The sequence below is a fragment of the Muntiacus reevesi genome, chromosome 6, assembly GCF_963930625.1.
Source record: "Muntiacus reevesi chromosome 6, mMunRee1.1, whole genome shotgun sequence".
In the NCBI taxonomy this organism is placed as follows: domain Eukaryota; kingdom Metazoa; phylum Chordata; class Mammalia; order Artiodactyla; family Cervidae; genus Muntiacus; species Muntiacus reevesi.
The window spans coordinates 31,967,130-31,991,684 of record NC_089254.1 but is presented as its reverse complement, the minus strand read 5'-3'; the positions used below and the strand labels follow the sequence as shown (position 1 = coordinate 31,991,684).

At 39.4% G+C, this 24,555-nt stretch overlaps 1 protein-coding gene across 1 annotated transcript in view; it reads left to right on the top strand.

Annotated features, from left to right (window-relative positions):
• The first annotated feature begins 333 nt into the window (after nucleotides 1-333).
• GRM3 (glutamate metabotropic receptor 3) overlaps nucleotides 334-24,555 on the top strand; it is a 93,528-nt gene continuing 69,306 nt past the window's right edge. The window contains exon 1 of the mRNA XM_065939642.1: nucleotides 334-801. Within this exon, the coding sequence (XP_065795714.1) occupies nucleotides 334-801 (468 nt within the window). The remainder of the gene's footprint in view (nucleotides 802-24,555) is intronic.

Genomic DNA, 24,555 nt, shown 5'->3' with positions numbered 1-24,555 from the left:
ACATTAGAGAAACCAGAGTCGTAAGGACTGGGTGAGAATACTTGGTAGCATTCCTGGTGCACTGCTCCATATGTGTTTAGTAGATGGTAACTGGAGTCATTATCCCATCAAAGGTCTGAATGGGGGTCATCAGTATAATCACTGTTGCCTTCTTTACCATTTTTGTTCATTCAATTTTTATCTCTTTAGGAATTTGGTGACAGCCTCTGTTAGTCTGCTCCTCCTTTACACGAAGGACAGACCAAAGATCCAGTTTGGCAATGAGAGAGGAGGACTAGCGGGCAGCATTGGCGCCATCCACTGACATCTCCCAGAGGTACAGACACAGGACTCATGAAGATGTTGACAAGACTCCAAGTTCTTACATTAGCTTTGTTTTCAAAGGGATTTTTACTTTGTTTAGGGGACCATAACTTTCTGAGGAGGGAGATTAAAATAGAAGGTGACCTCGTTTTAGGGGGCCTATTTCCTATTAATGAAAAAGGCACTGGAACTGAAGAATGTGGGCGAATCAACGAAGATCGAGGGATCCAACGCCTGGAAGCCATGTTGTTTGCTATTGATGAAATTAACAAAGACAATTACCTGCTCCCAGGAGTGAAGCTGGGTGTTCACATTTTGGATACCTGCTCAAGAGATACCTACGCATTAGAGCAATCACTGGAATTTGTCAGGGCATCTTTGACTAAAGTGGATGAAGCCGAGTATATGTGTCCTGATGGATCCTATGCCATTCAAGAAAATATCCCACTGGTCATTGCAGGGGTGATCGGCGGCTCTTACAGCAGTGTTTCCATACAGGTAAGACTGACAGTGTTGTTGATAAAACACTGTACCGCTTTGTTTTATGTCTTGGGGGAACAAAGGAAAAATATCCTAATAGCTTCATCAATGGATGATATTAACCATGCAAATGTTCATTTCTGTAAGTCTCTGGTAATATAGGTTTACAGATAGAACAGCACATGAGCAATGAAAATTGTTCAGCGATATAGCAGGTAGCTAGTGCAGCATAATGAGGTACTCCAAAATTCAACAACAATTATTAACTACTATAGTTTATAAGCCTGAAGACTGGCTGGAGTGAGCTGATCAAGGCTAGGTTCAGCTGCAGGTAGCTCTGCTCCAAGTTTGTCCCTTATCCTCCACCCGGAATCAGCCAGCTAACCTGGGCATGTTTGTCTGAGTGATGACAGGTGCAAGAGAATGCAAATTTAACTGCACAGGCCCTTTCCAAACTTCTGCATGCCTCACAACTGTGAACATCCCACCAGCCAAAGCAACTCACAAGGTTCTGCCAGAATCAAGAAGCAGGGAAATAGGTGCCACCCACAACCCACATGCTGCTAAATTACATCACAAAAAATGTGGCTACATTGCAGAGCCATGACTTCAAGTCATCAATACAAACAAGCACAAGAAGATACAAAATCACTGAGCTCTTATTTTTTTCACACTAATTTTTCCCCAAGCATTGCTTTATTCAGAGATAAATTATTTAAAAAATTTCTCATGGTATAAACCTGAAAATGTATGCAGAGATGCTAGATAATTACTACCAAAAAAAAATTAGAGGGAACAATTTAGCACATAACTTAAATTAGATAAAAAACTGATAATTGGTTCTCATAATTTTGCTAGGGAAAGAAGGAACATATTAGTCAAACTTTTACAGTGCTCACAGGTCACAGAATTAGGGATGGAAAAGAGCTACGAAATCATCCAGCTCAAAATTCACATTTTCCCATGCCCTAGAAACATTAGTTTCATGAATATTCCCATTGGTAGATAGCACATGAATTAGAACTTAGACTGATATTTTGTACTTTTGGGCTCTTTCAACTCTCCTGTGTGATTTTTATGTTACATGAAGTTCAATATGGTGAATGTGGCAGTAATACAAGTCCATAAGATATGAATCATATACTTTGCTTCCTACCAAATGGCTGTCATCAAAGCTCCATACACTAAAAGAAGTCATATTATTCATTTGAATCAGTTCTAATGAGATGGATGAAACTGGAGCCCATTATACAGAGTGAAGTAAGCCAGAAAGATAAAGAACATTACAGCATACTAACACATATATATGGAATTTAGAAAGATGGTAACGATAACCCTATATGCGAAACAGAAAAAGAGACACAGAAGTACAGAACAGGCTTTTGAACTCTGTGGGAGAAGGTGAGGGTGGGATGTTTCGAAAGAACAGCATGTATATTATCTATGGTGAAACAGATCATCAGCCCAGGTGGGATGCATGAGACAAGTGCTCGAGCCTGGTGCACTGGGAGGACCCAGAGGAATTGGGTGGGGGGGGGGGGGATCGGGATGGGGAATACGTGTAACTCTATGGCTGATTCATATCAATGTATGACAAAACCCACTGAAATGTTGTGAAGTAATTAGCCTCCAACTAATAAAAATAAAATAAAATAAATAAATAAAAAAAATAAAAGAAGTCATATTACACCCTTGTTGTCTGTACATGTCACCAACCACTGTAATTGGCTTTACTCACATTGGAATAATCTTATTTCTATATCAGAGACTCACAGCCTTTAAAATTCTACATAGAGTTCTGTGCTGCTCTAAGCAACTAGTGCAATTTTTTTTCCCTTCTATAAGCACATATTCATATTATGAGTAATTAGGATAATTGATTTTTCATAAATATCCTTTGACTTCATTAGATGGATAGAAAATACTGCTCATCTCAAAGCATATCATGTTAATTTTGCCACTGTTTCCTTGCTTGAATAACAAAAGATGGAATTTGCTATTTGAGAAGAGAGAACTAAAATGTATATTTGTCATACTTCAATAATAATTTTATCAGATAAGTGCCAAACATTTTATAAATATTTATACTGTACTCAATATTACCACTAGTAAAGAACTACAAATATGTTTTTCTGACCTTAGTTTCTCCCAATACAGTAAAAAGCACTCCACAGCAGATGTGTAAAATATATATTTATCCAAAGTAATTAACAAACTGTGCTAGGCAAATAAAATTTTAATCTACTTTTTCTTTTTTATTACCTATAAACTCCTCAAAAGAGGTCAGCTTAAAAATGTAGGTTATTAAAACCCTGCACTTGTTCACAAGGGGAAAAACCACTTAATCATCAAAGGACCTGGCTTATTAGTTCACTTATCTGGTCTATATCACTATAAAGCACAAACGCTGATATGGTTTTTGTCTCCACATTATACATAAGGAAACTAAAACTGTCATGTTATATTGAAAAGGACATCGATTTAGGCAGCACCAAATGGAACTTGAACTCCAGCTCCACAATTCACAAAAAGTGAGTGAGTGTTAGTCGCTCAGTCACATCAGACTCTTTTCGACCCTATGGACAGTAACTCACCAGGCTACTCTGTCCATGGGATTGCCATTTCCTCCTCCAGGAGATATTCCCCACCCAGAATCAAACCTAGGTATCCTGCAACGCAGGCAGATTTTTTATCATCAGAGCCTTCAGGGAAGCCCCAATTTACAAGCTTATTTATAAAATAAGGAAAATACTATCCACTTTAAAAAGTTATTGAGAGGATAAATTGAGAGAAGCCATGGGAAATGCTTCCCAAAAAAACTAACAGATTCAATAGCAGTAACTATCATGAACCTAAAATCATTGGAGATCTGTGGAAGAGCCACCTCTAACACCAGCTCCAAGAAGTCCCAAGAAATTGTTGCTGGTCCCCCATGCGCCTTGTCAGTCAGGTAATCTGTACGAGGCTCCCTGGGTGCATGCTGCAATATCACAGGGGTTAGAGAGACCACTCAAGTCACAGAACTCAGCCTTGACCTCAAGGAACCTAAATTCTGGCTATGGATACAGTACTATTATGGAATAACAGTGACTACACTTCCGAATACATTCAAGGGGCTTACATGGTAAGAAATGACCTTTGGGAAAGTTTTGAGGGTGATTGAGAGAATGAAAGCTGCACTAGAGAAAAGCTAATTGGTCCACAGTCTGAATGAAACACTGGATCTGAGGAAGTCAATCAGAAAGACATCATAGGAGTCTGTGAGCAAGAGGACAAAGACCTTGACAGCAGTGAGGGGGTGAGCCGGAGAAGAAAGGAGAGAGAGGGCTTCACTGCCCCCTCCCCAGTCCCCAGGTGCTCAGGCTCTGATCAGGCCCCCACTGGTCCCCTCAGCCAAAGGAAGTGGGGAGGTGGGGCCATCTGTCTCCACTTTTATCTCCAGGTCGCCTTCCAAGGAATCCTTCACCATAGCCTTGCTTTCAGCTAAGCATTGTGAATGAAAAGCAGTCTTAGGGGCTCTTACATAGCTAATAATTCAGGTGTGTTACCCTTGTGAAGCCTATCTGTCCTTTAATAAGAATTCTTTTAAAGAAATAGTTAATAGCAATCCAAAGCAATAAATTCCTGATGGGGACTTTGAGATACTCTTGTGCCTACATTAATGAGAGAAGTGTCTTAGAAGAGAGGCATTTTCTGGGTGCCCCTCACCCTCACTTTTGCTCAGGACGGATTCTGATCCTCTGCCCTGGTGTCTGGTAACCATGGTGACAGCGTGCAGCTGGTAGCCACAAAGATGCATGCCCGGTGGTCACCTCTGCCATCCATTTTCAACTGCTTTTAACTTCTTGAATAATTACTAGAAAATGTCTGAGCTTGAACTGAGCTGGGGGAAGAAAAGAGAGTTAAACTGTAGGGGAAAAAAAAAAAAAATATATATATATATATATATATATATATATATATACTAAGATAAATCCACCACACAATTTCAAAGATTCTACTCATTTAATTGTTGCATCCAGTACCAAACCACAGCACAGAGTTTTTAGTCACAAAATCACTCCTGAGAGCCAGACTTATCAAGAATGATAAAATTTGTGCATCTTTTCTTTTGTGGTTGGGTCAGTTTAGATATTATCATCTCCCCATTCGGCCGGAATAGCTTTACTGGTGGGATGGCTTCAGGAGGTACTTTTCTCTCCAGTTTCCTCTCCTCTCATTATCTTCCTACTAAAGAAGAATTCCTCTAGAAATCAGCAGAGGAGACACCCTCCACTGTATTAGTTCATACAACAGGCAGCCTGCAGACAGCAAAAACTGTGTGAAAGGAGAAATTCTTAATGATTTGCTGAGTTAATCTGTATCGCCATTGACAAAAAACAGAATATTTTCTTGACACTGTCAATAAGTAGACAAACCACTCTTTGGTGGTCCATTGTCTAAAGCAACAGAATTGAATTTTTAATTTGGTAAGCAATGAAAGCTAGAAGCAAAGTCCTTCTTTATTAGCAAATATTCATAGGGTCTATTCACCACCCCCTCTGGGGAATAAGCTTCTTTTCAAAGTATTTTAAAGATTGTCTTCCACTCCCCTCTATAAGCCTGCAACCCACCCTCTTGGGGAAAACACTATTCAAGTAGAAAAGCAGGTTGGTTGCCTTTAGCAGGGCAATTTTCTACATGGTACTATTCCGAAGCAGTGTTTACGCTTGTGCTTTTTCAAACACACTGTAGTTAGAGCTCCTAAGTTGTTCAGTCAAAAAAAAAAAGTCTCATGAATCGTTTCAAAATGTTCCTCACTCCTTTCAGGAGATGTCTATTTCCTTGGTCTTTCTTGCCTTAGCCAGAGCAAGGTCAGCTACAACAGAACAGGCATAAGTTGACCCAGTTATTATTGCGTCCCTGAGGGTTAAAGTGGCCTCGGCAACAAATGGAAATTTGGGTTAAATAGCTCATACAAAGGGCAGAAGAGAGCCTTGAAAGGATCCTACTGCCTCTTTTCCATGCCTGACACAGTGACATCTTTTTTCAGAATTCTTAGCACTAGCCACATCCCAAGAACTCCCTGACCCTGGGAGGTGGTCATTATATCATTTATCATGACATGGATTTGGACATGACATGCATTGCTCACATCATGTCCCTGAGAAGAGTAACTCAAACTAAATCCCTTGCAATAAGTTTTATCTAGATTTTATCCAGATTTTATCTAGATAGGGTATGAAGAATAGCCTATAAAGACACTAAGCAGTCTATTCCTCCTCCTCCACCCAATTCCACGGTGAGAAAGTGGACCAGCACTCCAGTCAATCTATATTAAGTATTGTCCTCCCTCAATGATTCATTCCTCCTTTAATTCAAATGCTGTGGGGAAGAATCACACATGAATTGCTGTTATCATAGGAACATCAGAAAACCAGATGAAGGACTAGGTGTTACAAAAGGCCTCATAGGGTTGGCTGTGTCCAAGTATCAGATAGACTCCAGAATGGAAAAATAATGCTTTTTTTCCTGTGGATAAATAAATAAATTTAAACTAGAGCAGAGTTTCTTCGCACTGTCACTACTGGGCCGGAAGCTTCTGCTGTGAGGACCGCCGTGGGCATTACAGGCTGGGTCGCGCGTCCCCGGCCCCTCCTCCCGAGACCCCACGCCAACAGGCCCTTAAGCTGCGGTGCACCCAACGCTTCCATACACTGCCAAAGGACAAAGTTCTCCCCCTTCCCCACAGACCAGCTCTGACTTAGAGCCGGGGAATCTAGAGCCAGCATAAGGAAGAGTTATCAGAAACGAAATGATAGTCCTGAATGAGGAGGCTGTAAGTCCTTAGTCGCTGGAGTTATTCAAGCAAAAACTGACCTATAGATAATTGAGGAGACGAAGCAACATATTAGTATCTGAATTGTGTTGCATTTAAGGGCATTTCTTAATTTTATAATTATACGGTGCTCAAGCAAAATACTCTATTAAGATGAGTGATTATAATGAAAGTATCTAAAACATGAAACAAAATAAAGTATAGACTCTTCCATCGGGATTAATTTGAAGAAGTCTAATCAATTGTTACTTCACTTGATTATGGTAGTGTTTGTGTGAGTTTGGTAAATCAAGCATCTCAATTGTGTACTAGTTACAACTAGGACACATATAATTTCACTTTCATTAGAAAATAAGCATTTATTAAGCATACGTAATTTAGGTTCAGCAAGAACACTACTGTGTAGACTAGGGAAGGGGAAGCAGAGAGCATGCAAAATAAAAAGCATAAATCTTATTAAAAAACAGAAACAGGCTCATAGAAATAGAAAACAAGTTTAGAGTTACCAAAGGGGAAAGGAGAGTGAGGATATATTAGGAGTTTGGGATTAACAGAGACACACTACTATATATAAAATAGATAAACAATGAGGAGCTACTATATGGCGTAGAGAACTATATTAATATCTTGTAACAACTCACATGGGAAAAGACTCTGAAAAAGAGGATCACTTTGCTGTATACCTGAAACACTGTAAATCAACTGTACTTCAATAAAAACATTTATAAACAGTAGACATTTTAGGAGCCCCTGAGGCATCTATAAGCAAATATCAAATCCATACATAAAACACATACAAGAAATGAGAATCAGTTGACCGTGTAAGTACTAGGAGACCAGAGAGAATGACGGAATGAGCAGAAGGGAATGGAAGTAAAGAGGAAAAAGACTCTTAGATCTGTGTGAACAGAAAGCCTGCCTTTGAAGTGTCCCTGGAAAGCTGCTTTCTCATACTCTAATGATGTATACTATCTGCTCATTCTTGCCTAAAAAGGAGAACATAGTGTTTCTTCTATCTGGAATGCACTGTCCCTTAGCCATTTGGCCAAGCCAAATCCTTCTCTCCTTCAGTTCTCAGCTCAGACACTGACCTTTAAAAAAAAAAAAAAAACCTTTTATCTGTTTTTAACTTTTTGGCCATGCCACACAGCATATGGAATCTTAGTTCCCTGAGCAGGAATAGAACCCGTGCCTCTTACAGTGAAAGTGCAGGGTCTTAACCACTGTACTGCCAAGGAAGCCTCATACCCTATCTCTTTCGAGAAATGTTTCCCAAGCTCCCACTACTTAAGTGCACATCTCCATTACTAGCTTATTAACTATAATTATTCCTTTGCCTATCTATTTTCCCACCTAACAATAAGCTACTTGAGTTTGGGAACCACATCTTGTATTTTTGTATTGAGGGTGCCTAAAACAACACCTCCTTGAGAGTAAATGCTTTTTGAATGAATTGAAAGAATTAACAGACTGATAACCTGCTGCCTGCTGTCCAGAAGGCTGGAAATCGCTGAATGAATCTTGAGTTGCAGATCACAATCATGACCTACTTATTCTAGGTCAGTCTGAATGATCATAAATGAAAAATAAGCATTTTTCTACAATGGAAAACTGCATATGATACAAAAGACAGATGATGTAGCAAAGTGAGCTTGTGGGACAACCCCCCCCCCCTCCCCACCTTCACTGTGTGCCACAAAAGATGCCTTGATCTGAGAGGAGCTCTAAGTGTTCCACCCCATCTGTCCTTAGACTGACTATTCCCAGAGACTACTATCCAACACCTAACATAGGTGGGCACCCAGGGCCATCCCAGATTAGGTTAGCGCCCCATACTTTCTCTAATCAAGCTCTCCTCAGTCTTTCCACATGAAGAATACAGTGTTGATTATGCCAGATTCTGTGATAGGAGCCAACACAAAAGAGAAGGAGACATCATCCTATCCTTAAGACAAGTAGAGTGACAGCATTAGAAATCCATTCACCAATCCACCTTTAGTGTCTCTATCACTAGAAAAGTAAAAATGATAGTTGCATTTAATGAGCTTAAAATTGCAAGCACAACAATCACAGCACTGATACAGCTATACATTTTTAGCATGCCTTCCTAAAAATTTCAGTTCATTGATTAAAACTCTGGGTGCAGACTAAACAGAATTTATTTAATCCTTCATTGCCTCTTTCCTCATTTCTAAGACTAAGATATTAATAGTACCTCTTTTACTGGGTTATTGCATGAATTAAATGAGAAAATACATGAAAACCAGGTTAAAAAAAGAGTTTCACACATAATGAGAATTAAACATTTTAGATTTTAGTATATATTATCTGTTGGCTTTTTTTTTTTTTTTAACTTTCAACATCTCCAGTGCAAGAGGAATAGTTTCAAGAGGAATTGAGGTTCATGAAGGTCAAGTACCAAGTTTAAGTTTCTACCACTTTACAAGTAGTGGAATCAACATTAAAATCTAGATAGCTTGCCTCCCACACTGCTATCCTGATCACCCCCTCACACAGCATAAGCCTCAGAAAAACTCAACTCAAGAATTATCTCAGATAGAATCTTTTTATTTATTTCCTTCCCAGACTTTTCATGCTAAAGCAATCTCACAAATCCCACCCCACCCTCCCCCCCATCAAAGCAGGCCTGTGCTATTTAAGGACGTTATCACAGGGAGGGAGGCAACAGCAAGAGCAACTCAAAAATGCTTTTGTTAACATTGTTTCACTGTAGAAATTTCTCGCCAGAGGTAATTATCTAAGATGCACTGTTTCTTTTCCTTTGCTTTGGAGTTAATTTATTCCTTAATTAATTCTCCTTCTGTCATGTGTTTATTTGGAAACTACTCATGAAAAAACAAGAGATTACCATCAGGACCACCGGCCACAGGGCAATAGAGTGGTCCATGACTGAGAACCAGCTTCTGCGGTGTTCACACATCTAGGATGGAGGGCATGAAATGAAAATCAAGGGGTACAGGCATTCCTGAAAGATTAGTAAGTGTTTCATAATACAGTACGATTACAGATTAATAGGTCAGCTCATCAATGTAGGACTGCTGAAACTTTCAGTTAAAATGAAGTTGTGATTTTGCTTTAACAGCACAAAGTTCTCTTTGCAAATCACTATTAAATATGTGCCTTTTTAATAGCTCGATATATTCAAGGCTCAGAATTCCAATAGGGAAAGAGCCAATACGTAACAGTTTATAATAATGAAAGTCTATTGATTTAATGCAGAATAGAAGCACTTTTACAGTTCTCTGAAAAAGGCAGTTGAAAACTTACAGAGTATTTTTGCAATTAGTGGACTCTGAAAATTCAAGAATAGTGTTCCAAAAACACCTGCAGTTAAACTCTAAGCAAACACTGCTACTCCAGGCCGTATAGCAGTGGGACTTGGAACACTAAAATTGTGGTGTCTCTATTTTTGACATCACCACCTGGTATATTATGGAAATCCCTCTGTTACTAGTGACAAAGTCTTGATTCCTGCCAGCTCCTTGTCTTTACATTCCCATAGAGGGAACTGTAAAACACAAGAAAATACAATAGGGACAACACCTTCAAAAATTACATTCCAAATATAGACCAGGTTTACTTGCCAAGTGGTCAGAATGGCAAAGCATATTGAGCATTTGCCGTCACTTATTAGGGTCAAATTGGCAGGGCGTGCATCCCAGGGACTAGCAGGTCCCTACCAGGCACTGCGTCTCCACTTTGGGTAGTTGCCATTAGGTTCACAATGAGGCCTCAGAGAAAACAAACCAGGCAATTAAGCTCTCCCCGGGTGGAAAACAGATGTGATGGAACACATAATCTATAATTTGTTCAGGATTTTTCTCCAAAAAGTAACTTTCCATCAAAGTAAAAAGGACATATGTACATTAAGCATATATTACCTATATTGACACAGCAGTTTTAAGGAATATCATTTATACAAGATTTAAGAAATGTGACAATAAATGCAGGCTGGTATCATCCAGTAAACTTCAACTGCTATTAGAGTTCACTTAACTGAATCTCTGCTTTCATTTCTACCTGGAAGAAACTGCTTATGCCCTTTTTCTGAGATGCTTCCAGGAATTTAAAAGTTCTTTAGCCTTTTTATAGTCTCCAGTGATGAACATTATTTATGACCTGCTTCTTTTCAAGAAGATTTCAAGGTGACCTGTAATGACACAAACAGGAGAACAAATTAAGACATGAGTACTTAAGTAATTACTACCAACCAAATAAATGGTTTTAATGAACTCAGGTTTCATTTTTAAACTTCCAATCTTGACCTTTCTACTATTAACTTATTAACTGCTATTAGGATTACAAGGTCCCTGGCCTTCGAAACCTCACAGACTGAGTCAGAATGAGTATGTTGTCCATCTGACTACCCTGCCCTGACTTTTTCTTTTCAAGTCAGATGTCATCCACTGTGGCCTGCTTAGAACATAACTTTGGTCATGTCATTCTTTATTTAAACTTTGTAATGTCTTTTTATCTCTTAAAGAAGAAAAGTCAAAATCTTTATCATAACATGTGAAATATTTAGCAGTCCAGCCACAATCCTTTTACTCTTCCTCACCCTACTAATCCCTAGAGGGGCACTGGGTACCCTGATAACACTGAATGGTCTGCTACTCATAAAGCAGGTGTGAATTTGCCCATCTCTGTCTTTGTGCTCACCTTCCTGCCTGAAAACTTCCTTTCCCTTCCTCTGCTTGGTAAACGCTCTCTCGGTCTTCAAGATCAAGGCTAAGTGTTCCCTCTACGTGGAAACCCACCATGACTCACTTGAACCTGCTTCTTCACCCGTGTTTTTGTATATGTACACGTAGCTCAAAATTTTATCCTTAGTATGCTTCTTTGTCTCCCACAAGACTACACCTTCCTAGAAGACAGTGGGGGTACATTACTCATCTTAGGACAATATAAATTTGAGAATAGGTCTTGTAACATCAATGTCAATTGAAGTTGGCTGAATGAATGACTGCTGGATCAGCCATTCTCACCATCTCTTTCATTTTTTGAACATTTACTAAGTGCCAGCTGGTGAGTTAAGTGCTTCACACATATTATCACTTCATCCTTAAATAACTTCACAAGCCAGAGACTACTTATTCCCTTTTTACAAAAGAGGAGACTAAAGCTTAAGGAATTAAAATAACTTAAATAAACCAATAACTTAAAAAATTAAATTCAAGCAGCTAGTGAGAGAATGGGCTGGTATTCCACTGCTGGCCTATTTGATGCCAATCCTATGTACTGAATGGGTACCCTACTTGCTTATATACCTGGCAGTTCTGTTGAAGTGATGAACATTTAACAGGAAACCCGTGAATAGCATAGTTTTATTTACTACAAATAATATGGTATATAGCCCTCTGCCCTAAACTATTGCAAAGGATCTCAGAAATAAATAAAAATCATTTTTTAAAAATTAAGCTACAGTCCTTAGCTTTTCCTACACATACTCAACAGTTTCGGACTTCAGTTAACAGTAAAAAAAGGATATGAGTGTCTTTTTTAATCAATAGGACTAAATTTATCATATTATGTTATACAAGTGACTTCAGGGGCCACAGAAAAATATGGATTTGTTCAACTTGTGGCTTTGTTAAATCCTCAAGAGGCACTGTAAAAAATCAATATCCAAGGCACAAAAGGATGTGTCTTTAACAGGTCTTTTGCTGTCAAGTCATCCTTGAAGTCATCATTTTGCAGATGTCACTGGCAAACACTAACACACACTGGACCAGATATGCCATAGACTTTCTGATCTTATTGTTAGGGACTGCAACTCAGACTCATTCAACCCCATGATTTCTCTTAAAAATTAATTCACGAGGGGGAAAGGAGTAAAGAGCAGATACAGACTGATACAGTAGGCAAAATGTCATCTTGTTCCCTTTCTAAGTATCTGCTAAGTCTAGTTGGAAACAAGGTCATTCCTGAGACAGTGCCTTGTTAGAATCATGATGAGAAACCTGATATGTCTGATGATGCCACTCTCCCGGGAAAATGTGATTCAAGGGACCCTACATGGTCTACATAGCAGTTCAGCCGCAGTGATAAGGAATGAGAATGCCAAAATGGCTAGCCTTGCTATTCATAAATTACTTAGTCACAAAGGAAGAAAATGAAAATGTCTGACAATATGGGTTACCAACCACAGGTGTTGAGTGCAATGATTTCCGGAGAGAAAGAGATAGCAATCAGGGTTACCATAAGCCATTTATGAAGGTTTCCACCATGATTAAAGAGTCCTTTTCTGGAACATCCCTACAAAATCATCAGGACTAAGTCATACCAGTAATGGGAATAGCAGTACAAATCTTGGGCTAGAGTGTATTTTGTGCTCACAGCATGTAAGAATCAGTGACTTTTGCAGATTAAACTGAGAAAATTGGCATTTGCTATGCTCTGTTATACGACTTCCTAAATCCAGATTAATCTCTGACCCTCAAACATGGGCTCCAGTCAACTCATTTCATGCAAAGCATTCCCAGATGTGCTGCAGGTAGTGTGGTCCAAAACAAACAACAAACAAAAAAATGACTAATCCTTTCTGCAATAACAGTATGATGGCATCCTTTACGGGCCGATAACTCATGTGATGGGAACAGCTTGAATTCCTCAGGCAATTTCTCAACTACACACCACCTCCAGTTTCATTTTAAAATCCAAGCCAATCTGAGGTTTTTGTACAGCTAATGGTACAGCTTGATCATTCTAATAGGAGGGTCACTGTGGTCTCATCCCATAACAACTTTGAGAACTGGCTTTATGTAATAACATGGGTTATAAGGTAGCAGATGGCTTAAAGTACAGTAGTCTTGTGGGCTTGTTTATAATCACTTAATTAAAAGAATGAAACAAAGTATTCAGCACTGCATGTGTGATAAAACAATTAAAGGTGTAGCTTATTCTTAGAAAACAGCCCCAAAGTGATATGGAAACAACACCAAATGCAAAGGCAAACCCTTGGAGGTTATTATCAAGTCTCCTCATTCCCGGGACAGCACCAATGGCTTATTTTTCAAATGCATACAGTTCAGCTTTGTAGATAGCACTTTTCTTAGGAAGTAATAATTTGATGCCTCTTTACCATCTGGAATTCTTATAGCTAAGCACAGTTCCCCATAAAAACCAGCTATTGTTGTCCCCATCAGCACAACCTCAGAAGAAAATAACCACGAAAGTTCTGAAAAGATTGCTCATCATGGACAACCACTTTAGTAGGACACTTACTGCTGCTAGACTCTAGACCTCCATCTGCCTTTTTGTCTTCTGTTGAATAAAATGTCTGGCATTGTGTCACCACAGAAGGCATGAAGCTCATGTTTAAAATGGGTATGTCATATCCCTTATATGTGGACTTTAAAAAGAAAAGATACAAGTGGACTCACTTACAAAACAGAAAGAGACTCAGACTTAAAAAGTGAAATCGTGGTTGCTGGGGTGGGGGGTTGGGGAGGAAATTGTGGTTGCTGGGGGGGCGGGGTGTAGGGATAGCTAGAAAGTCTGGGATGGACATGTACACACTGCTATATTTAAATGGATAACCAACAAGGACCTCTGTATAGCACGTGGAACTCTGCTCAATGTTATGTGCCAGGCAGGATGGAAGTGGGATTTGGGGAAGAATGGATACATGTATTATGTGTGGCTGAGTCCCTTCACTGTTTACCTGAAACTACCACAACGTTGTTAATCAGCCATACTCCAATATAAAAAAAAGTTAAAAGTTTGGGGAAAAAGAATAGGTATCTCAGCAAAACTATAAAATAAAATGGGCATGTCATGGATGTCCAGCATGGGAAGAGCGACCACAGGATGTGGAGGCTCACAGGTGACTGACATTTCTAATTCATATTCCCTTTCTCCACAACATCAAAGGATAGACTACCCCAGCTCTTTCCCAAAGTTTATACTCTTTTATCTCCATGATGAGAGTATCATTGAAATGAAGCATGACACCTAGAATTCTAAAGACTTCCCATGACTTGCTAAAAAAAAAAAAAAAAAAAAAATGCCAGGAGAAGAAAAACTCCCAAATAAATTGGTCTTTAACTCAAAAAATTCTCAACAGTGAATAAGGATGGTTTGAATACCTACAGGAGCCTGACTCCATAGTCAGCTATTGATTATTGGAAAAACATTCCCAAGAAAGTATAAGAACTGAGCAACTGATGTGAGGGCTGAGGATTTGGCTGCTTACGTATCTGTACACAATGCATTAGTCTGCAGAAAAATCTTACCTTATGGGCAGACCTTAGTATGGGTTCATTTGATGAACAACAGAATGGGAAAGACTAGAGATCTCTTCAAGAAAATTAGAGATACCAAGGGAACATTTCATGCAAAGATGGGCTTGATAAAGGACAGAAATGGTATGGACCTAACAGAAGCAGAAGATATTAAGAAGAGGTGGCAAGAATACACAGAAGAACTGTACAAAAAAGATCTTCACAACCCACATAATCACAATGGTGTGATCACTCACCTAGGGCCAGACATCCTGGAATGTGGAGTCAAGTGGGCCTTAGAAAGCATACTACGAACAAAGCTAGTGGAGGTGATGGAATTCCAGGTGAGCTATTTCAAATTCTGAAAGATGATGCCGTGAAAGTGCTGCACTCAATATGCCAGCAAATTTGGAAAACTCAGCAGTGGCTACAAGACTGGAAAAGGTCAGTTTTCATTCTAATCCCAAAGAAAGGCAATGCCAAAGAATGCTCAAACTACTGCACAATTGCACTCATCTCACACGCTAGTAAAGTAATGCTCAAAATTCTCCAAGCCAGGCTTCAGCAACACATGAACCATGAACTTCCAGATGTTCAAGCTGGTTTTAGAAAAGGCAGAGGAACCAGAGATCAAACTGCCAACATCCGCTGGATCATCGAAAAAGCAAAAGAGTTACAGAAAAACATCTATTTCTGCTTTATTGACTATGCCAAAGCCTTCGACTGTGTGGATCACAATTAACTGTGGAAAATTCTGAAAGAGATGAGAATACCAGACCACCTAACCTGCCTTTTGAGAAACATATATGCAGGTCAGGAAGCAACAGTTAGAACTGGACATGGAACAACAGACTGGTTGTAAATAGGAAAAGGAGTACGTCAAGGCTGTATGCTGTCACCCTGCTTATTTAACTTACATGAAGAGTACATCATGAGAAACGCTGGGCTGGAAGAAGCACAAGCTGGAATCACGATTGCTGGGAGAAATATCAATAACCTCAGATATGCAGATGACACCACCCTTATGGCAGAAAGTGAAGAGGAACTAAAAAGTCTCTTGATGAAAGTGAAAGAGGAAAGAGGAGACTGAAAAAGTTGGCTTAAAGCTCAACATTCAGAAAACTAAGATCATGGCCTCTGGTCTCATCACTTCATGGCAAATAGATGGGGAAACAGTGGAAACAGTGTCAGACTTTATTTTTGGGGGCTCCAAAATCACTGCAGTTGGTGATTACAGCCATGAAATTAAAAGACACTTACTCCTTGGAAGGAAAGTTATGACCAACCTAGATAGCATATTAAAAAGCAGAGACATTACTTTGCCAACAAAGGTCTGTCTAGTCAAGGCTATGGTTTTTCCAGTGGTCATGTATGATGTGAGAGTTGGACTGTGAAGAAAGCTGAGCGCCAAAGAATTGATGCTTTTGAACTGTGGAGTTGGAGAAGACTTTTGAGAGTCCCTTGGACTGCAAGGAGATCCAACCAGTCCATCCTAAAGGAGATCAGTCCTGGGTATTCATTGGAAGGACTGATGCTGAAGCTGAAACTCCAATACTTTGGCCACCTGATGGAAGAGTTGACTCATTGGAAAAAACCCTGATGCTGGGAGGGATTGGGGGTAGGAGGAGAAGGGGATGACAGAGGATGAGATGGCTGGATGGCATCACCAACTCGATGGACATGAGTTTGAGTAAACTTTGGGAGTTGGTGATGGACAGGGAGGCCTGGCGTGCTGTGATTCATGGGGTCGCAAAGAGTTGGGCACAAATGAACGACTGAACTGAACTCCCTTAGGTATATGTTTATCTGATTCCTACTTTAGGTTTATATGGTTTGAGGACTAAGGCTCCATGATAAGGCCCTTAGTTTGTTTTCCTTAAGATAAAAGGCACCTTTGTAGCCCAAGGAAATTGGTGCAATAGCCAGATCCAGTTGGCATTATACTGACTTCCTTTTGTATACTCCTAGTTAGTTACACAGAGATATTTGGAGAAATTTTGGTTTTAACAGTATGAAAACCTTTGCTTTGGCTACCTTAAGGTCTAAGCCAGTTGTCTATGTATAATCTCACTTTGGTGAAAACTTGACAATGATTAGCAAAGGATCTACAATGCACAGTATATTGTTTATAGGTAGTATTTGAGAGGAGCTTTACACTGCTTGCTGGGGTAATTAGTTTGGGGGGTTCCCACAGAAACATATTATTGCAATTAGAAAAGGTCACATAGAAGTGCACTCATTCATCGGCTCATTTATTTCACAGATCTTATGGCGTGCAGGCTTCCCAGGGAGCACTAGTGGTAAAGAACCTGCCTGCCAACACAGGAGAGACATAAGAGATGTGGGTTTGATCCCTGGGTCGAGAAGATCCTCTGAATGAGGGCACGGCAATCCACTCCAGTATTCTTGACTGGAAAATCCCCTGGACAGAGGAGCCTGGCAGGCTATAGTTCATAGGGTCACAAAGAGTCGGACACGACTGAAGCGACTTAGCACACACACACATATGCATGGCACACTTCTTTTACTCCACAAGGCATCGAGGAAACAGAAATTAACAACACACATTCCCTGGCCTTCAGAGTTTTCATTCCAGTAGAGGAATTAGTGAATGATCTAGAAGTCACCATACATTTTAATTAGTGCCATGAGAGAAATACATAAAGGAGTGACACTCTCAGAAGATGGGTGCACAATTGAGCCTGAAGTAACTTCTCAGAGAAGGGGCCCTTGAATGGATTCACTGAGCAGACAAGTGGTAAAAGTCATTTTAAGCACAGGGAACAACATAAGCAAAGGCGCATAGATTTGAGGACACAGGACATGAGAGAAATCAGACAGTTTATTGGGAGACAGAAACAATAGGGAAATAGTAGCAGACATTCAACATTATATACCATTGGTTGTTGGACAACTATTACCGGTGAAGGCCATCCTGGGGCTTCCCTGATGGTTCAACAGGTAAAGAATCCACCTGCAATATAGGAGACACAGGAGACATGGGTTGAATCCCTGGATTGGAAAGGGCATGGCAACCCACTTTCGTATTCTTGCCTGGAGAATTTCATGGACAGAGGAGCCTGGAGGGCTACATTCCATGCAGAAGCAAAGAGTTGGACGTGACTGAGTGACTAACACTTTCACTAAAACTGCAAAAATAAAACAAAGGCAGAAATACTAATTCAAACCATCACATCTGCTGGAAAATATAACAGAAGCTGGCCAAGGCCAGCATCTTTAGCATTTCTCAAATCTTAAAAAAAAGAAAAGCAGTCCATACATTTGTGACTTGAGAGGTTGCATTGAAAACATTGCACTGCGTCAGTTCAGTTGCTCAGTCGTGTCCGACTCTTTGCGACCCCATGAATCACAGCACGCCAGGCCTCCCTGTCCATCACCAACTCCCAAAGTTTACTCAAACTCATGCCCATTGAGTTGGTGATGCCATCCAGTCATCTCATCCTCTGTCATCCCCTTCTCCTCCTGCTCCCAATCCCTCCCAGCATCAGGGTTTTTTCCAATGAGTCAACTCTTCACATGAGGTGGCCAAAGTATTGGAGTTTCAGCTTCAGCATCAGTCCTTCCAATGAATACCCAGAACTGATCTCCTTTAGGATGGACTGGTTGGATCTCCTTGCAGTCCAAGGGACTCTCAAAAGTCTTCTCCAACTCCACAGTTCAAAAGCATCAATTCTTTGGCACTCAGCTTTCTTCACAGTCCAACTCTCACATCCATACATGACCACTGGAAAAACCATAGCCTTGACTAGACAGACCTTTGTTGGCAAAGTAATATCTCTGCTTTTCAATATGCTATCCAGGTTGGTCATAACTTTCCTTTCAAGGAGTAAGTGTCTTTTAATTTCATGGCTGTAATCACCAACTGCAGTGATTTTGGAGCCCCCAAAAATAAAGTCTGACACTGTTTCCACTGTTTCCCCATCTATTTGCCATGAAGTGATGGGACCAGAGGCCATGATCTTAGTTTTCTGAGTGTTGACCTTTCACTGCCTAGTCCAGGATAAATTCCAACCACCCAGAAAGTGGCTACCCCTCAGGTGTTTGAACACTGAACAAAAGACTACAGTACACCGTGTGCAGAAAGGGCTTCTAGGAACCCTGGATGCAGCCTTTCAGCCCTTAGGGAACAATGGGTTCCTCCATAAGGTCTTGGGGTAACCTACATAAATCGTAAAGCCAAACTTGATCACAATATGTATAACTCGAAGCTTTCAAACTCCCAGCTGAAATGACCCCTGGTTTCTTAGACCACTGTTCTTACCTCTGTAGATGGTCAGGAAGTAAACAAACAGCTATCTCAAAGTACAGAACTGACAAATGAAAAAGTATATTTTTACTAATAAGGAATGACTACTCATGGTCCTCCAGTCAAGGAGACAGTGCCTTAAGAAATGAAAAAGGATGGACATATTATAACTTGAAATATATCATTGCTATACTGTAACGAGAGGAATTCCATATGGCAGAGGTTAAGAGCTTGAATTGCAGAATGAGCTGAATAAGAGGAGAAGGGGACGACAGAGGATGAGATGGTTGGATAGCATCACCAACTCAATGGACGTACATTTGAGCAAGCTCCGGGAGTGGGTGATGGACAGGGAGGCCTGGTGTGCTGCAGCCCATGGGGTTGCAAAGAATCAGATACAACTGAGCGACTGAACCAAACTGAACTGGGAAAGTAAGCACAGTGTCAGACACCTGGGACGCAAGATCCCCAGTGCTCTGTGCCTGGGTTCCTCAATCTATAAAATGAGACAATGGTAGTATCAGCCTCATAAGATTGTTATGAGGATTAAAGGAGATAATACATCAATAACAGTGGATCTAAAATTGAATCTAAAGACAGCAAACCACTTAATAATTACCCTTTGACTTTAGCCACCCTTGGATTTCTGGTGGATTTTTGCAACATTCAACTTGGCATCTATACCCTCATTTTCCCCTAGTTTTCTTACTTTTTATTCACTTACATGTAATTTTAACTTAAATCCAGAAACATACATCCCTTCCTATGTAATATCACCTAATTGCCAGAAAAGAAGGCTAGCCCTTTGGAAAAATCAAGAAACTGGGCTCCACTCAGCTTTTTTGCTTATTGGTTGTGTAAATTTTAGAAAGCCACTTCACTTTGTGAGCTTCAGTTTCCTCACCTATAAAGCAAAAAGCTTAGATTAGCTTCATGGCTCCTTCTAGCTCAAAAATGTAATGATCTCATAGTTTATTTATGTTTTTTTCCAAACTCACTGATAAAAATTTAATCTTACTTGACCACCTCATATAGAATTTCTTCCAAGCTACTCTACTTTAGTATATTTAAATTTTTATCCAATTCCTATCACTTTTCCCTTTTCATAAGAATCCAGGTAATGTCCTCAATACCTTGTTGAAGTCAGAGTTCATGGCTACAACTCCTCCCTAAATGGTCCAACCAATGTTGGAAGATTCTACTGAAATTCATTCTCAGTGAATCCATGCTGATTTCTAGCAATTTTTTTGATCATTTCTAAATGCCTGAATGCTCTCTACAGGGAACTCTGAGAAAAAAAATTACCAAAATATATCATGATTATTGATTTATATTTGTTCCTGATTTATAGTTCCTGAATTTTCTCTTACTCCTCACTTTTTATCCTCTGACAGTCCTCCCATTATTAATTTCTCAAAAATTATTAATAGTAATTACCTGATTTAATCTGTGATTTCTTCCAGAATTCAGAGGCAAACTTAATTGATAATGGACCCATTTGTGGTCTTCTGCCCTGCTTGGGTGTGAGAGAACTTTTTCATATATTTGTATCACAATCTCCAGATTAGGAAACATCCTCATGAAGGCACATAAGGAGGCAGAAAGAGCTGGGCAGTGTCTTGCTTTCACTCATTTAGAACCAACTCTCCCAACCAGTGATTCTCTCTCTTCTTACCACAGCTTCTCCTAAAATATAATTGAAAAACAATCATAGCAACAATCATCACTCCATTTTCACATTCTGTGCTTTATTCTTCCTAGTTCTCACAGGCTCATGCCAATCTTGTATATTGTCCAAGGCCTGCCCAAGGACCTAACACACCTACAGGTTTCGTCCCTCTCGCTAGTTCTTTCAGCACTCACATGGCCCAATGCAGCCTAGCCATCCAGTAGCTTCTTTGGAGATCTTGACTTCTCTGCCTTATTGAGACTGTTCTGTATTATTTGAATTATTTTTTAAGTTTTCCTATTGCTCTTAAGCTATATACCTTTTTATTAGAGTTTCTAACCATGAAAAGTATCTCTCTACTTTTAAAGTGGTTTTCCATAAAGGATATAACTAGATCTTTTTTCCCTTCCTCCACTCCTACTAACACTATAACTGGGTAACTTTCTTCCAAAAGTCCACATTATTTCTCCATCCTAAAATGATTCTTCTATTTTTAAAATGATGTCCAATGTAAATGTCCTCTTACACCTTCATGTTTTCACAGAGGAAACCACATGACCAGTAAAGCAAATCAAGAATGCTTCAGCTGGCCGGTTTTATGCTAAAAAGAAAGCTCCTAGTAGCAATTAGGTGATCCATAGTGTAAACCACAATACTGCTTCTGTTCCTCCCTCCTGTTCTTCCTACCTGGGTGCCCTTCTGTGCTTCAGACCTCAGATTCACAGTCACGCAGGAGACAGCAGACTCAGGGTTATAAGAGAGCAGCTATAGTCCTTCAGGTCAAAAGACCTGCTTCTAAATCATGATTTTGCCTCTATTTTCTAATCCTATGATCACAAACAAATTTCTTCATCTCAGTTTCTGCACTGCTACAATGGAGAAAACAATATTTATCATAAAAGGCAGTTGTGAATATCAAAGGAGAAAATACACATATAAATACCCAGTACATTTGTCACTGGCTTTACAACAGAATAAATAATTTTGAAAATGCATAAATCAAACTAAGAACTTTATTCTTCTCTAGAAGTCAGGCTGGAGAGGGTGAGAGAGGGAAAGAAAATGAGATTTACAATCTGCTTATTTCTGTGGTATTTAATTTTTATATTAAGCATTTTTACTCATGTAATCTAAGGAAACTAGTATTAAAATGAATGGTTCACCATGACAAAAGGACTTCAACACTTTGTTCTATCATTCATTTGCATTACATGTGTTTCAAAAATGTAAATGTAACTCTGAACATCATGCTCTGACTATATGATTGCTCCATGCTATTTAAGAGGTAATACAATTGGGATTACACTTTATTAGAGTTCCATTCTCATGTTTAGCTCACTAAATGTGCCTCCTTTTTCTAAAGTAGGCTGTAGTCTCCTCATTAAACACTCATATACAAGCTATTCTATTATTGAAGTAGAATTGATTTACAAACTTGTGTTAGCTGCAGGTGTACAACAAAGTGATTTCAGATATATAGATAGAGATACATATTTATATATCTATATATATTCCTTCAGATTCTTTTCCATTATAGATTATTACAAGATATTGAATACAGTTCCACGTGCTATACAGTAGATCTTTATTATTTTGTACATAATCATTTGTGTATCAGATAACTACTCATAAAAGGGGTAGCAATCACTGCAGTTGTATTCTAACCTACTACCTACTACCTGCTACAATTGTGCCCCTTCCTACCCAGAGAATCTTCTCCACATCGCCATCATTCTATGCCCAGTTCACTCTCTTGTACGTCTGCCTTGTTTGTAAATTGTTCTCAGATATCCTGGACAGGTGGAGCCACAGGATCCTATTCATCAAAAGACAAGAACTTTTTCTTTACTCATATGCCTCCGGGAGAAGGAAGTTTCAACAGTTTAGGATTCTTTCCCTGTGGTTCCTAGCTGCCAGAAAAAGATGTCTACAGGCATTTTTCAGGTCCTTTCATTCTCTGCCTCCCTGAGGGGTTCAGATCCTGATGAACAGAACTTGAAGATTAGAAAACTGTAGCATCCAGAAGAGACGGTCTCTCCAATGTCATCCAAAGTCTCCATAATCAAGCCAAGTCCGTGCACAGACAGGGACAGTCCCATCACAGTCTGCCACAGTGCTACCTACATTAGAAAGAAGCCAGGTACTCAGTACCGAGGTGATGACAGTACTGGCTCAGTGCCATCACAGTCAGGCTGAGTAAACAACCAGCACTCCCAAGTTCAAATGAATCAGCAGAGTCCATTTTGTTCAGGGTCTATAGGCCTGAGAAAAAAATAAATGGCAAACTAGCGTTCATCCGCCCACTTACCCATTCACTCACCTCCATTCCCCAAAATTCACTCACATCCTAGTATATATACATATATTAAAAATCAAGATGCAAAAAATATCTGGATCCTAAATTTGCATTATATTGCATGCTAAGTGCCAGATTTTCTTGCTGTTCTATTTGTAGTTACATGAGAGGTACCATGATTTGCAAAGATATAGAAAACATTTTTGATAGCTCTGGGCTATATCAAGCGTTGGTTTTAATAGCAGACCAGATCTCTGAGAACGTGCTGTGTGGCTGTGTATGAATATGGCTGTTGGTCTCCACTGCCAGATGAAATGATGGTTAATCAGGACTCAGCTGTCAGTTGTTTGATGTTACTTGTGCTCTTTGCTAACAGCTGCCGACTTCAAGCTGTGCTTCCTCCATGTCAAACAGAAACCTGAAACCACAATTTTCAGAAGGGAAATTTCAAAGCTCTCATAGAGTATGTTGGAATAGCCAACATTATTTCCAGTTAAAGTCTACTTAGTATATTATGTAACTAAAATCATTGTAAAGATAGAAAGGTTCAGAATATGTGAGGTAGCCAGGAAAAACAAAAACCTATTAGATTTACATATGATCTGCATATATATTTTAAAATGTATAAACTTCACAAATACACTATGCATAAAATGTTCCTTGATATGCTACTCTCACTTTCCTTTTTTATTCTGTAATAAATAAGAAGTGAAATATTATTGCAAGGTAAATTATAAGAAATGTACATTCTTTATTCAGAATAAACTTTAAACATTTTAAAGTAAATAGTTCCTTATTGACAAGGTCCTCAACACTCCCTAATTTGCTTTTTAATAAAAAATATCATAAAAATAGCATTTGTATGCTTGGGCTATGTATAATCCAAGCAGAAGCAAAGTGTTAAAAAGGCAAAGAAAATGTTGGTCAAGTTCTTTAAGGTTAGAAAGGTATATGCCTAACTTGGGGTGGACCAAAAAGAATGGACTTTCTTTTTTTTTTTTTTTTGGCTTAACCTAGATAATAAGTGTCTAATTTGAACTGTCCATGTGGCATACAGTTCCCAAATTAAACTCTTTCAGAGACTGCCTTTTTTAGCAAAAGAGGGGGAAGTGAGAATTAGACAACACCCAGGCTCTTTCTATACAACCACAGCCAAGTTTGTCTAAAAACCGAATTTGGCTAATTCACTGTAGTTCATTGTTAGACTGAGTTATAAGAGGACTCCAGAAACTTAAAGCAGCCCCACTGATACCTGAACAGAACTGATTCTGGTCCAGGATGTAGTATAAAGTCTAGGAGAGAGAGACATGTCCTTCTCATTTCTCTTTGTCTTTTCCCAACACTTGAATTACCTGCTTGGAACCTGTTTCCTAATTCCCCAAATACAGTGTCCAGGAAAGCAGCTGGCAAAGCGTCCAGAACAGCTTAGCGATCTGGAGCTGCAAAGGGAGCTGGGTAAAGGCCTGGTATGCTTCACCC